At 42.6% G+C, this 16,514-nt stretch overlaps 1 protein-coding gene across 1 annotated transcript in view; it reads left to right on the top strand.

Moving 5' to 3' along the window:
* Positions 1-210: 210 nt before the first annotated feature.
* rols (rolling pebbles) overlaps positions 211-16,514 on the top strand; it is a 385,580-nt gene continuing 369,276 nt past the window's right edge. Inside the window, exon 1 of the mRNA XM_067156406.2 lies at positions 211-873. Within this exon, the coding sequence (XP_067012507.2) occupies positions 816-873 (58 nt within the window). The 5' untranslated portion in view covers positions 211-815. The remainder of the gene's footprint in view (positions 874-16,514) is intronic.

Below are 16,514 nucleotides of genomic sequence, written 5' to 3'. Positions count from 1 at the left end.
CGTCTCTTCTTCGTCTTCTACTGCTTCTTGGTTGCATTATACTTCTTAGCCGTAAGGAGGGATAAGGGGGAGGGGCACTGGCTGAGTGAGCCGTGTACGGAGGGGAAGTTTTAAGAGTGCGCGCTGTTGAAGAGAGAGGAGAGGGGGGCTTTGGAAGTTAGAGTGCGGCGGCTCAGATTTCAGTAGCGTCTTAGCCGGCAGTGTGGGTTGATGCGCTTTGAACGAACGATCGATCGAACGAACAAGTGAGTGTAGTGCTCTGCGATAAACAACTGTTCCAACAAGTGGTTTCTCTTCCTCTGCAATGAGCAACAAGTCTTGACCGTGTGCGAACCGAGGAATAAAAATAAGCAAGGCGAGTGGACTGAAAAGTAGCAATGGATACTGTCAGAAAGAGAGACCACTTGTGTTTGGAATCGCGCCAGGAGAATGCCCAGTTCATACCATTGCAATTTGCATCTCATAATAAGACACCATTAATCAGACTCTATTTTTCTAGCCCGTTCTTCAAAGACGTGTGAGTTAAACGGGGTCACCAATGCAATACATTCCTTTAAGTGTGTAATCATTCTCTATTTTTAAAAACAGTGCAATATATTATAACACAAAACTCTTCGAAATACTTTATATTACACGTGTGTAACGCTCAGTGACTTGAAAACAGGGCGTTCAGAAAGTAAGAGACGCTATGTCGGTTTGCCGGGGTAAACAGGCGTGTGAAAGAACGGATCTCGTTAATTGTATTCATCCGTAGTGAGAAAACATTATTTTCATTCCTCTATTTTTGTTTGTGTTTCCTTATTGAAGAGAGCACAATGCCTTCAGAGCTGGACGCACGCGCGGAAGGTGACCCTTGGGCATCCACCGAAGCAGGTGAGTCTGCAGTCGAATGAGTCACTTTTAAAAAGTCACTGTACTGGAACTCCACTTCCCTCATCCTCCCGCCTTACCGGCTAGCAATACCGCAGGTGTTTAGCAGAGAAATTTGACCGTTTCTGTGTGTGCAGGTGTATTGTGTTATTTTAAATAACATAAAGACAGCATTAATATGCCGAGTGTTGCGTTTTAAATTTACAAAATGTATGCGCATACGTGAACTCAGTGCTTCATAATTACTATGAATTTACTTAATATATCTATATTATTATTATTATTATTCGCTAATCGGCCAAGTAGGGACCACGTTCAATTTTATTATACGTTCTGGCGTTTATTCAAAAGTCACGAAGTTTGTTCTGAAAAGTCTCGTTTGTGGGAGTCATCTGGTCGTTGGTTCATTTCTTCGAGGTCTTTCTTGACATTAATGTACCAGGGACTTTTATTGTTACTTTTTTTGTTCTGAGTCAAAATTATTAAATCGTTTTTGTTCATCAAGACACGTCAATCCGTCGTAGGTGACCGTAGAAGCAAGCTCTGTGTTTGCGCACTATGTCCGTGATCTTCTCTGTCTTAGAGTAGAATCGTCTGGATTTTCTTATGTAGATCCCGTTTTATCTAGTTCGAGCCCAGTATGTTGTGGAGAATATTTCAGTCTTTTTCTTGCTCTAACTAAACGAGTGCACATATCCGAGAGAGGATGAGGCATTCTAACGCACACAGAAATAACAGCTTAACGATAGTGTTGTAATGACTAATTTTGGTATTTATAGAAAGAACCTTTTATTTATATACATAAATATATAATATAAATAAAGCTACCTCAGTAGTAGTATTAATAATAATAATATAATGTTATTGTCTTACATCCCACTAACAACAACATTTTAACGGTTTTCGGAGACGCCGAGGTGCCGGAATTTCGTCCCGCAGGAGTTTTTTACGTGCCAGTAAATCTCCCGACAAGAGGCTATCGTATTTGAGCACCTTCAGACAACCGCCGCACTGAGCGAGGATCGAATTAGGCTAATTGGGCTCAGATACCTTGAGCTCTGCATCTGAACCATTCAAACCGTCAGGCCATGAAAGGGATTGAACTTTATTAACAATACTTCTTTCTTTAAAAATAAATTTCCATTATATGATCATATCTGCTGAGTCTAGCGCACGCAGGTCGATTGGATCCTCAAAACATAACACCAAATGTTATAGGGAAACCAATTGCGATGCCATAATGAGGCGTTGAGTGAGGTAGCTTGCCATTGTTTCCCTCAATGTTACTTATATCATTCACAATGAAGATATCAGTGAGATAATACACAGTGAATTTTCAGATGTTCGGTCAGCTTCGTTTCAAACGAATTTAGTCAGCCTAGGCAGAACTGTGACATTCCAAAATGTTTAATACGGCGATATACATATCGATTAAAATGTTAAAATAATAATAATAATAATAATAATAATAATAATAATAATAATAATAATAATGTCCACTTCTGTGATGTTGTGGTTAGTGTGATTAGCTGCCACCCCTGGGGGCCCGGGTTCGATTCCCGGTTCTGCCACGACATTTGAAAAGTGGTCAGAGGACTGGAATGGAATCCACTGAGTAGATGGCGGCTCGATTCCACCTCCGCCATCCTCAAAGTGGTTCTCCGTGGTTTTCCACTTCTCTTCCAGGCAAGCGGGGATGGTACTTAACATAAGGTCACGGCCGCTTCCTTCCCCTTTCCTTGTCTGTTCCTTCCAATCTTCTTCCCATCCCCCCACGAGATCCCTGTTGAACATAACAGGTGAGGCCGCCTGGGCGAGGTACTCCTCGCCAGTTGAATCCCTGATCCAAAAGTCGCACGCTCCGGGACACTGCCCTTGAGGCGGTAGAGGTAGGATCCCTCGCTGAGTCCGAGGGAAAATCCAACCCTGGAGGGTAAACGAAGTAAAAAAGACTGATAATAAAATACTAATACGCTATTTGTAGCCTCTCGTATGGTTACTTGAAGGAGCGTTTTCAGATTCTTTGACAGCATTCTCCTTTTATCCATTTAATAATAATAATAATAATAATAATAATAATAATAATAACAGCTTTACGTCCCACTAACTACTTTTACGGTTTCCAGAGACGCCGAGGAGCCTGAATTTAGTCGCGCAGGAGTTCTTTTACGTGCCAGTATATCTACTGACACAAGACTTGACCTATTTGAGCACCTTCAAATACCACCGGACTGAGACGGGATCACCTGCCAAGTTTGGTTCAGCAGACCCGCGCCTCAATCGTCTGAGCCACTCAGCCCGTCTTTTTTTAAAAAAATCCAATTTTTGCCTGACGACATAATGTCAAAGCTGGTCGCAGTCTTTATTATTAAATGTTAATTTTCTTCGTCTTTCTCCCCTTTTCCCAATCTCATAGGGTTCGCACTAAATGGCCCCGTTCTACGGGGGGATGCTAACCCTATGGCGAGGGATGCATTCACTGTTACGGTGTTTGTGTGATGAGGTGTGAGTATATGAAGATGTGTATCATAAAACACACAGACCCCGAACTCGAATCTTCAACCAACCAAACCAAATCTTCACCCGTTAGGAATCGAAACAGACACAGTCTGAACCGCTAATCTGACCACGCATTCTAGTACCCGGCGTTCCTGAATTGTTGGAAAGATGTTTCACTTGTCTGGCTACATAGTTAAATCGATAGAATCTTAACAGTCTTTAAGTGTAAGTAAATTTACTGACTTCTTAGAAAACCTTATTAGACAGACAGTACTTAAAGAAACGATATACCGGTACCGAGCTCGATAGCTGCAGTCGCTTAAGTGCAGCCAGTATCCAGTAATCGGGAGATAGTGAGTTCGAGCCCCACTGTCGGCAGCCCTGAGGATGGTTGTCCGTGGTTTCCCATTTTCACACCAGGCAAATGCCGGGGCTGTGCCTTAATTAAAGCCACGCCCGCTTCCTTCCAATTCCTAGGCCTATCCTATCCCATCGTCGCCACAAGACTTATTTGTGTCGGTGCGACGTAAAGCAAATAGCAAAAAAACTATATTATTATTATTATTATTATTATTATTATTATTATTATTATTTAGAGTCTCCATGGTTCAGGCGGCTGTGCGCCGGCCTCTCACCGCTAGGTTCCGTGGTTCAAATCCCGCTCACTCCATGTGAGATTTATGCTGGACAAAGCGGAGGCGGGACAGGTTTTTCTCTCGGTACTCCGGTTTTCCTCTTTCATATTTCATTCCAGCAAGACTATCCAATATAATTTCATTTCATCTGTCATTCGTTAATCATTGCCCCAGAGAAGTGCGACAAGCTTCGGCAGCCAGCACAATTCCTATCCCCGCCGCTAGATGGGGGCTTCATTCATTCCGTTCCTGACCCGGTCGAATGACTGGAAACAGGGTGTGGATTTTCATTTTGATTGTTATTATTTACAAAGGATCATGTATAAACATTCCAACGTTGCTTACGGTAATATTAAAGCAGTGTTGCCAGGCATCCGAATTTTCGGTTGAGTTTCCAATTTTTAAAAATATTCCAGAACATACGAAATTAAGTGGAAAGCTTCCGATTTATCTCCAGTCTTCACTTCACAGATAACAGTAACCAGATGGAAATATTATCCGCTGTGTACGAATACAATACCGTCTTAAATTTTCCTTCTGCTGCTAATCGGATTTAAGAAAAGTTAGAATGCAGACAATACTCGTGTATTGTGCTGAAAACGGGTCATTAAGGCGCCAGTGGTATTACTACAGTCTCTCGCATGTATGTAGTCTTAAATGTCAGTTGCTCGAACCAAGGTATCAATACAAGACCAGTCATGGCATTCTGAAAGGGTTATCGAAGATCAAGGTTTTCAAACTTGTAGCAGAGTTTCTACGTCTGATGAAGAACAACATCGATAAAGACGGGGTGAACGAAAAAGGAGATACTGTATATTAATGAGTGAAAATGTCGTCAATATTTTAGTGTTGATTGTATGATCATTGGATTTTAAAGTAACCTTTCACCCTTAAATGCACAGCATTGCATATGTGCAAAGGATAACTTACTTGCTTGTTATATCAGCTTTACGATTTTACAAGCGTGCAGACGAACTCGCTAGAGGTCGCTAATGTTTTTAAAAAAACAGTCTTTAATTTTAAAATTTTTCTTGCTAATTAGCTGGAGTGAGTAGTTAGTTAAGGTAAAACAAATACAATGTTGTTTACCTCAGAGAAGTCATGAACAAGGTTGAAGTGTGGCAGTAGCTACAACAATATTACAGCTTTGAATATACTGGTACGTAAAATATTCAAAACTCTTAATATTTTGACTGATCCAAATAAATAAAAATGAGAATGAGAAACAGTCATATTTAAAACAAATAATAAATTGGGCATTTAAGGGTTAAGTTTTCCTGCCCACTGAACACAAAACCAAATTTATTAAACACTAGTAAATGCCTAAAAGAAAATTATTTGATTAAATTCCCTTTGAGAAAATCAAATATTCATAAATATATCTTGGAAAAAATGTGTGATACGATGTTACTTAGCAACCGTGCAGGCTGTGATGTGAAGGATTGATGGATGGCCATGATATACAGATCCATGGCCTGTGCAGCTAGGTGTGTAAGCCTACTGTACTAGTGTTTTATAAATATGTACATTATCTTGTGTTCTTCGGACTGGAAAATATAAATGTTATTTTAACTATTATGATGGGAATAAAAAGTGTGTCGTCCACCTTAATCAAATTGAATTTGGAACTCCATCAACAGCATATTACGACATACCATGTTTATTATCATCTTTCGAAATTTTGACGAAATATTCAGAAATTTTAGTAAGCCTCCGTGGCTCAAGCGGCAGCGCGTCGGCCTCTCACTGCTGGGTTCAGATCCCGGTCACTCCATGTGAGATTTGTGCTGGACAAAGCGGAGGCGGGACAGGTTTTTCTCCGGGAACTCCGGTTTTCCCTGTCATCTTTTATTCCAGCAACACTCTCCACTATCATTCAGTTCATCTTTCAGTCATTACTCATTGCCCCAGAGGAGTGCGACAGGCTTCGGCAGCCGGCACAATTCCTATCCTCGCCGCAAGATGGGAACTTCATTCATTCCATCCCTGACCCTGTCATTGACTGGAAAACAGGTTGTAGGTTCTCATTAATTGAGATATTTTAGAGTTAATCTTTAGAAATATTATTTTTTGGACCTGGCAACACTGCACTGAAGTAATGGTTTGCCGCTATTCATTACATGAGCATCATCAAACCACTGGGTGCTTTATGGGTTCCCTCCTAGTAACCTGAAATATTCTAGCTCGTGTGATATTGTGATTTATTTTCAGGTGCTCACTCTTGATTACAAATGTTCTTCAAGGCCTTTGTCGACGAGATATTTGACATGTTCCATCGATGAAGTGTCTTTTGATCAAAGGTGTATTTATTTTGCCATTACGATTAACTGATACTATGTGGTATAAACACACCTTTCTAAATTTTTTGGGTCAAGTTGTCTGTGTGACCTTATCTGTTAAGGATTTCGCTATAGATATCTGTAATATTCGCAAAGAAAAGAGAGAGAGGAACGGATTTTGATATGCTCTCTTATCATTACTTTATTACACTGGGAATGACTCACGGCAAATTAGATTGTAAAATATCCATACACTGCAGGTGTTTCAACCCTGCGCTGATATGTAGGGGCGATTGGGAATTGGAGAGGGGGTCGCAAAATATGTACAGACAACAGTTTCTTGAATATAGAGGGCGTGGGGGTGGGGGTGTAAAGGCCTATATATCAAAACTGAAAAGGAAAAACCAAAGCTACAAAATGGTAATTGTTTATGCTCTGAGGGAATTTCAATAGAGAAATAAGGATTCACAGTTTAGTAACTTAAGTGCAGTAATAATAGATTTTGGGATTTTGATGTAATACTCTGCAATAAAAGGTTCACCAAAGGAACAATAATACACATATATGACAATTCAATAGAAGTACGACATGATTATGCGATTAAGTCGTTTAGCATTTGACCACACAACAAGAAACTAACAGACACTAGAAAGACTCCAGACTAATGAATGCGCGCGGCAAGTGGGTGAATCACACCTCAAGTGTCCATGACCTTGGCAAAATAATAATAATAATAATAATAATAATAATAATAATAATAATAATAATAATACATCTGCTACTCTTCCTCAGAGCACATGCAAAGTCTACATTACTTGCTTTTGCGCTATACAAATCGGTTAACCGCGACGAACGATATTTTGTGCGTATTTCCGCTAATAATATTCAAACAAAATGAGTGTATCCGTGAGATAGTGGTTTTGAATCCCACCATCGGCAGCCCGGAATATGGTTTTCTGTGGTTTCCCATTTTCACACCAGGGGCTGTACCTCAATTAAGGCCACGGCCGTTTCCTTTCCACTCCCACGCCTTTCCTACCCCATCGTCGCCATAAGACCTATCTGTGTCGGTGGGAAGTAAAGCCAATTGTACAAAAAAATGAAAATGAAGATAATAATTAGCTGATTAGACAACGAGGGTTGTACAAACTGCTTGTTTTAATAATTCATATAATTCCTAATTTCAGCCGAATAAAATGCTATAAACATGTAATGTGTTCTCCACAAAATGGGGGGAACTGACCCCCACGCCCCCCGTAATCGCCGCTACTGTAAATATATATTATGCCTGTAGGGGGGCTACCGAGCTGGGTAGCTGCAGTCGCTTAAGTGCGGCCAGTATCTAGTATTCGGGAGATAGTAGGTTCAATCCCCATTGTCGGCAGCCCTGAAGATGGTTTTCCGTGGTTTCCCATTTTCACACCAGGCAAATGCTGGGGCTGTACCTTAATTAAGGCCACGGCTGCTTCAGTCCAACTCCTAGGCCTTTCCTATCCCATCGTCGCCGTAAGACCTATCTGTGTCGGTGCGACGTAAAGCCACTAGCAAAAAAAAAAAAAAGTAGGGGGGGGGGAGGCTCTTCCGAAAATTTGTGGAACGTAACGCGACAAATTCCGTGACGGAATTGTAAACATAGCAACCGTGCTGGCAGTGATGGAAGATATGTATGGTCAGATAATGTTACCTAGCAACCGTGTAGACTGTCTTATCGCTGGTTGCCATCTGAAATTAGCAGCCGTTGATGGAAGGCCACGACCGGGAGACATGTTTATGATCGCTTGATTTTCGCAACGGGAAAAGTGTGTGTGTTTTTTTTTTTTTTTTTTTTCGGTCACTTTGAACCAGTTTCTCTATGCTGCCTGGCATGACCATACTTAGTTTTCGGGTCAAGTATTGAACAGTATTAGTCAATGCACATCACTCTTGCACCACAAATATAAGCTCTGTGAGGTCAACAATTCGAACACCATTAGTAGTTTAATGCACGATTGTATGCTCTTGTTGGGTTGGTGGAGGTTTCTTGCCGATATATGAAATGTACCCCCTTCCCGATATCCAAAGCGTTGCCAAACTTAGACACCATACAGCGCATAAACAACACCTGTTGTGCATTACCAGACATGGATCATCCCTTGAAATAGCTGCCCTCTTCTTCTCCTACCTCTTTTCTCACACCTGTGGGGTCGCGGGTGCGAACTGTGTCGCACTTGTGGATTTGGCTCTGTTTTACGAACGGTGCCCTTCCTGACGCCAACCCTATACGGAGGAATGTAATCACTATTGCGTGTTGCTGTGGTGGTTGGTAGTGTAGTGTGCTGTGTGAATATGAAGAGGAGAGTGTTGGGACAGACACAAACACCCAGTCCCCGAGCCAGAAGAATTAATCAGATGCGATTAAAATCCCCGGCCCGGCCGGGAATCGAACCCGGGATCCTCTGAACCGACGGCCAGTACAATGACCATTCAGCCAACGAGTCGGACTTGAAATAGCTGCCCTACCGCACAATATTCTAAGCGTTGTCAAAGTTGTTTTGAACCACCCTGTATTGACTAATATGCCTGTTAGGTTATCAGCCCCGACTCTGTAGAGTAATGGTTAACACTGTTAGCTCCATGGCTAAATGGTTAGCGTGCTGGCCTTTGGTCCAGAGGGTTCCGGGTTCGATTCCCGGCCGGGTCGGGGATTTTAACCTTAATTGGTTAGTTCCAATGGCTTGCGGGCTGGGTGTGTGTGGCGCATTCAGCATTAGAAATCATCCTAGGTAGGGCCCTCATCTTGACAGACATCCAGGTCGCCTACGAGAAAAAGACCGGGTTCGATTCCTGGTACACGCAGCTCACCTCCATTGGGTGGTGTGCCTGGAAATTGCTGCACCAGCTCGGGATGAGGACACGAGTTCACTAGCCCGGAGGCTGGTTAGATCCTCAAAAAGCACTACCAGATGTTAACTGAAAACGTGAAAAAAAACGAAGGCAACGCTGAAACGAGGAGTGAAGAAGTTTACCATTGCTTTCCTCACTGGTTCCATTTAACTAAGTCAGGGTAGGTCCCAGAATTTTGGGACCTACCGGATTCTTGCCCTCTGTCCTTGTGTACCGGGATATACTGTATAAAAGTTCCGTATTTAAAGACAATATCGAAAACGTGTCCCATGCCTTTACGCACATGTTTGTTGAATATAGGTTGATGTCCAACTGTTGTCCCATTTCTCATTAGGGTCGGACATGAAGCGAGATGAATCTTCGTAGCAAGTTTTTTTTTACCGCCGGATGCCCTTCCTTATCAGAGAAGTAAATGAGATTAAATGAACGACACGATATATGACAGTAGGAACGGGGAGGGTGAAGTTCGGCGTCTACTGCTGTAAAATAGTAGGCTTAACATCCCCATCCGACGGATGAATCACCCTCTGCATCGTCATATGCCCTTACTCCATATGAAAACTGCGGAGAGGTTTCGAATTTAATCGAGGCTTTTGGCACGCAATCCAGTGATTAGGAACTGTATATCACCACCTCTTCTGCCCTGCCGGACAACATTCTAATGGTGAAAGTGTCTCCACCATTGGGACTCAGACCAGCCAACCACGGTGTTAAACCATATAGACTTGACGCCTTAGCGATCACGACCACCAGGCGAACTTATAAGACTACTGCAATTAATACATTCAAATTACCCCCATATTATTTTCTGCGGACTACTTACATTAAATGTCCTGCTTACCTTCATATAGCAGGGATTTTCTAGTCTACTGTTCAGTTCTCCCAAACCTAGCTTATCTGTATAAGCACTGTGCAATCGCTCAAGAATGCAAGAAAAAAAAAAATGAATATGTGTGACACGATGTCACCTAGCAACCGCGCAGGCTGTGATGTGAAGTATTCATGGCCATGACTTACAGATTCATGGCCTGTTCAGCTCTCAAAGTACTGTTGCTAGGTAACATCACGTCACACATTTTGTTTCATGACACGATTTGGTTACACAAAACTTTTCGCATGGCCTCCTAGCTTTAAGACATATTCATGTCAAAAAGTATGAGTGCATGTCATATTATAAGTTTCTCAACAACAATTGAACCAATAGATTTTATGTTTGTTATGAGTATCTGCAGAATTTGTATCTACATGAAATATGAATAATATTTTGCTGCATATAAGTTTTGATAGGTATAATGTTGAGAGATAATAGGCAAAATAGTGAGTCAGCTATCATGTGGTATTCAATGATGGAAGTACTACAAAATTATACGTCAGTTAAAATAAATCCCTGTAATAAGCTAGACAGAGTGCTTTCGCAGTGGAAGCATATCCTAAAAGGAACGACTGTTTATATTCCTAAGGATTATGGGTTTTATCAAATACAGTACTGTACTTGGTAGGATATGTAGTAGCCAGAACAAAGTTAAGTATTAGGCTAATGTTTAAGGAATAATCCAACAGATAGAGAATGTATTCTAAATTAATAGTACTAAGAGCATGAATATGTTTAGTTTAAGGCATTAATAACAAAATACTCTTCTAATGACATAGGGCCTGAACAGTCTCTTTAGTGTCAGCAAAAGGATTATGACTAAGTTACAATATCCCCTCAAATAACGATCTTTGCAAAATCAAGTAAAGTTAAATGACTGACATTACAGAATATTCCCGGATGAAAATAACCTCCAAACGAATGTCACTTCCGCGCAAGTAAATTTTCTATGAATTTAAATACAATAAAATACTCGCATCCCACGCCTGAAACTGGGGAAATTCATTAAATTCGATACTATTACATTCTACAATTATTTTGCACTAAATATTGTTTATTTGTCTTGGACGTTAGCAATGTTATATTCTCTAAGACAACATGTATCTTCCCCTTCCTAGGCTTATTAAGTATTTACTTTTGTGTCATAAATCTTATATAGGCCTAGTTATCCCATAATTAGGCCTACTATAGATTTTATGACTGAATTAGATGAGTGAATGACCGCATGAATTAGTGAATGGATGATTTCATAACTGAATTATTGTTGTTGTGCATGATTGATTGAATAACACTCTTCTGACACGATCACGGATAGAATTTAAATACCTGCAATTCATTCCGAAGAAACATTCTTTGTTCAAAAGGGAAGTTACTGTCATTCTTAATTAAAACTAATGTATACAGCACCAATAATTGGAAAAGCTTACATTATACTTCGCCTATAATGAGGCCGTAGATTTCCTTTTTCGATTAGGAAAAGAACTCACAGAATAAGACACCCATCTAGAGGAACAAATAAGTTCACCTAACGGATAATTGCAGCAATAGTTGAAAAGAAGTCGACACCACTAATAAAAGCCAATGTTTACATCGGGAGCCATGACACAAACTCAGCCGAGTCCAGTAGAGCCAACTTGATGACATACAATTAATGAGCTCCATAATTCATAGAATAAAAGGAACCCTATTGAAAGTTCAGATATTCTTTGGAAGCACTGATCACTCGCTTCATCGAGCACGACAGGTGCATAGCTCAAAAACAAAAAATACAAACCAATATGAAGAACAGATGTAAAAAAAAGAAAGGAAAAGAAGATGAATTTAATAATGCAAGGATCAGGGCCGCACATATGCTTCTCCAATCTAAAGTGTAGGCAAAACCCCATTGTAAATAAAATCGGCATACTTTGAAAAATATAATATGAAATGGAAAGAGGTGTCTCGCCCCTACCTGATAGTGATCCATTCAACAGAAGCTACCATGATGCACGACAGTGGCAGGCTTAGCCAACTTGACTTGGACAAGAGAGAGAGGTGTCCCCTCTCGGACAAGCACAGTGTAACATTTTTTTTTTGCTGGTTGCTTTACGTCGCACCGACACAGATAGGTCTTATGGCGACGATGGGACAGGAAAGGGCTAGGAGTGGAAGGAAGCGGCCGTGGCCTTAATTAAGGTACAGCCCCAGCATTTGCCTGGTGTGAAAATGGGAAACCACGGAAAACCATTTTCAGGGCTGCCGACAGTGGGGTTCGAACCCACAGTGTAACAGACCCGAGACTAGGGTGACCAACTGTTGAGGGAATTTTTTCTTTAGAATTGGTTTTACGTCAGACCGATACGCGTAGGTCTTATAGCGACGATGGGATAGGAAGAACCTAAGAGTGAGAAGAAAGCGGCCGCGGCCTTAATTAACGTGCAGTCCCAACATTTACCTGGTGTGAAAATGCTGAACCACGGAAAACCATCTTTAGGGCTGCCGACAGTGCGGTTCGAACCAACTATCTCCCGGAGGCAAGCTCACAGCTGCGCGCCCCTAACCGCATGGCCAACTCGCCCGGTAACTGTTGAAGGATGGAATGAGGAAAAAGACGTTCAAAAAGGGGGAACATTCCACAGTTCCACAATTTTGGAGAAGAGCTACATTTTTAGCTCTAAATGTAACGTTTTTCAAAGCATTTTGTTGTCATTTACCAGCCCCCACCCCCCTTTTTAACCAAAAGTATTCTTCTTTCTTCTTCTTCTTCTTCTTCTTCTTAATCTGTTTACACTCCAGGATCGATTTATCTCTCGGACTCAGCGAGGGATCCCACCTCTACCGCCTCAAGGGCAGTGTCCTGGAGCTTCAGACTCTGGGTCGGGGGATACAACTGGGGAGAATGACCAGGCGGCCTCACCTGCTAATCTGAACACGGGCCTTGGTGGGGAATGGGAAGATTGGAAGGGATAGACAAGGAAGAGGGAAGGAAGCGGCCGGGGCGTTAAGTTAGGTACCATCCCGGCATTTGCCTGGAAGAAAAGTAGGAAACCACGGAAAACCACTTCCAGGATGGCTGAGGTGGGAATCGAACCCACTTCTATCCAGTTGACCTCCCGAGGCTGAGTGGACCCCGTTCTAGCCCTCGTACCACCTTTCAAATTTCGTGGCAGAGACGGGAATCGAACCCGGGCCTTCGGGGTTGGCAGCTAATCACACTAACCACCACACTACAGACGCGGACCAAAAGTACACTCTCTGAAGTAATTACATAGAAAAATACATTTCAGTCATCGTTATTATATAATTTATTTTCCAGTCTGTGGCTTGAAGACCATTCATATAAATGAAAAGTCAACAAATTCCGATATAATAAAATTAATATTGAACATGTCCGCCTCTGTGGTGTAGTGATCAGTGTGTGAGAATATACAATGCCATGACCTGTCTCTTTTCTGAGCGAGTGGCATATCTTCTCCTCCTTTTTCACAACTTTATAGTGATGTATCAACAGCATATATCTTTCAAACTTGGTCGAGTGGATCGCCTTTTCTGCCCGATTCTTCTCCTTCCATTTCCCCTTCTTCAACTCACAAGGGGCTCATAAACTGTGCGACATTAAGTGGCGGCCACTCTGCCTCTGACGTCTGTCCCACTTAAAGTGCCTGCCTTCTCTCTCTCTTTTATTTCCTATCCGATCTTTCATTGATCATTTCTTATTCTTTTCCAATCCCAGCCGGGCTGAGTGGCTCAGACGGTTGAAGCGCTGGCCTTCTGTCAGCAACTTGGCAGATTCGATCCTGGCTCAGTCCGGTGGTATTTGAAGGTGCTCAAATACGTCAGCCTCGTGTCGGTATATTTACTGGTACGTAAAAGATCTCCTGCGGGACTAATTTCCGTCAACTCGGCGTCTCCGAAAACCGTACAAGTACTTAATGGGACCTAAAGCAAATAACATTAAGTTACCGGTATTATTATTCCAATTCCAACGTTATTGGGTGCTTCGTTAGGGAATCTCTCAGAGCTCTTGTATGACTTCAAAATGAAACTATGTTTGAACAGCTCCAGACAAGTTTCCTTTCTTGTGTAATGTTGACTCATTATTTGCGGCCGTCTAGTTCAGTTGAAACTTACCAGCCGCATCACTCATTCCCAGGCTGTGTGCAGGTTTCTCTGAAGAATCTTACCGTAGAGTAGCCTCCGTGGCTCAGGCGGCAGCAAGTCAGCCTCTCGCCGCTGGGTTCCGTGGTTCACAACATGTGAGATTTGTGCTGGACAAAGCGGAGGCGGGACAGGTTTTCCTCCGGGTACTCCGGTTTTCCGTATCATATTTCATTCCAGCAACACTCTCCACTATCATTTCATTTCATCTGTCAGTCATTAATCATTGCCCCAGAGGAGCGCGACAGGCTCCGGGAGCCGGCTCAATTCCTATCCTCGCCGCAAGATGGAGGCTTCATTCATTCCATCCCCGACCAGGTCACTGACTAGAAAACAGGTTGTAGGTTTACATTTTCAACTTTTCCGTAGAATTGGGCTAAACCTTAGACGAGTTATATGACATGCTTGTACCATAAAATTAAGAAAGATGATTATTAGAATATTTTCTTGCTTGTTGAGAAGTATATAGTTCCTTGAACTCGGTAACGTGTTGAAAGTAAGTTGCTATCATTCTTTGGTTATTTCTTAACGTAACCTTGCCTTTGACTTATCGGGTGTTATCACGGCTAACGTTAGCTGTGTTTTGTAAGTTCATAGTGATCGCAAAGTTGCTTGAATCACTTCTTGAGAAGTCAGAAAGGGTAAATGTTATTAAGAAACATGACACTAACAGGTCATGATGTAAAATTTACTCTTAGGAACTCTCAACTAAATAATAATAATAATAATAATAATAATAATAACGGCGCATGGCCTGGTGCAAATCTTTCGAGTGACGCCTGCGCGCCTGTGAGGACGTGGCCCTACATATGCTGAATTCTAATGCTGAAGACGGCACAAATACCCAGCTCCCGAGCTATAGGAATTAACTAATGAAAGTTAAAATCACCGACCCGGTCGGGAATCCAACCCGGGGCCCCTAGGACCAAAGGCCAGCCTGCTAACCCTTTAGATATGGAGCCGTACAATGTTCGCCTCTGTGGTTTAGTGGTTAGGGTGATAAGCTGCCACCCCCGGAGGACCGGGTTCGATTCCTGGCTCTGCCACGAAATTTGAAAAGTAGTACGAGGACTGGAACGGGGTCCACTCAGCCTCGATAGGTCAGCTGAGTGAAGGGGGTTCGATTCTCACCTCAGGCATCCTCGAAGTGGTTTTTACCGTAGTTTTCCACTTCTCATTCAGGCACATGACGGGATGGTACTTAACTTAAGGCCACGCCGTTTCGTTTCCTCTTCCTTGTCTATCCCTTCCAATCTACTACTACGCTAGTTGCTTTACGTCACACCGACACAGATAGGTCTTGTGGCGACGATGGGACAGGAAAGGGCTACAAGTGGGAAGGAAGCGGCCGGTGCCTTAATTAAGGTACAGCCCCAGCATTTGCCTGGTGTGAAAATAGGAAACCACGGAAAACCATTTTCAGGGCTGCCGACAGTGGGGTTCGAACCTACTATCTCCCGAATACTGGATACTGGCCGCACTTAAGTGGCTGCAGCTATCGAGCTCGGTAACCTTCCAATCTTTCCATCCCCCCACAAGGCTCTTGTTCAGCATAGGAGGTTAGGCCGCCTGGTCGAGGTACTGGTCCTCCTCCCCTGTTTTGTACCCCAGACCCAAAGCCTAACGCTCCGTGACTCTGCCCTTGAGGCGGTAGAGGTAGGATCCCTCTCTGAGTCCGAAGGAAAAACCAACCCAGCCGGGCTGAGTGGTTCAGACGGTTGAAGCGCTGGCCTTCTGACCCCAACCTGGCTGGCTCGATCCTGGCTCAGTCCGGTGGTATTTGAAGGTGCTCAGATACGTCAACCTCGTGTCGGTAGATTTACTGGGACATAAAAGAACTCCTGCGGGACTAAATTCTGGCACCTCGGCTTCTCCGAAAACCATACAAGTAGTTAATGGGACGTAAAGCCAGTAACATTATTATTATTATTATTATTATTATTATTATTATTATTATTATTATTATTATTACTATTTACAATCCCAACGTGAAAAAACACCCAACAGTGCCAAATGGACTTTTCTACGCTCTACAAAAATCCAAATACTTTTACTGGTTTTGAAGCCGTAGCCTTGGACGCGGAGGCCGAATTCTAATACTGAGATGTTTTCATTCCGTACGGAGGGCCTCCTAGAGAGTGACTCCCGTGTAAGGCCAGCTGTGTTGCGGTGATTTGAGGCGCACGTGTGGCTTTAGACTATACTTCTCCACGCAGCCTAAAACTCATTCGTACAATGCAACACCTCGTCTTGGGATTTCACAATATTGCCTTCTGTCCTGTAGGAGACGTGAGATCATGGCCCGGACATTCCTAGACTAGCCGGATGTCTAGCAGTGCC

The sequence above is a fragment of the Anabrus simplex genome, chromosome 12 (assembly GCF_040414725.1).
Source record: "Anabrus simplex isolate iqAnaSimp1 chromosome 12, ASM4041472v1, whole genome shotgun sequence".
Classification (NCBI taxonomy): domain Eukaryota; kingdom Metazoa; phylum Arthropoda; class Insecta; order Orthoptera; family Tettigoniidae; genus Anabrus; species Anabrus simplex.
The sequence above is the reverse complement of the archived record's forward strand: the minus strand, read 5'-3'. Positions and strand labels throughout refer to the sequence as shown.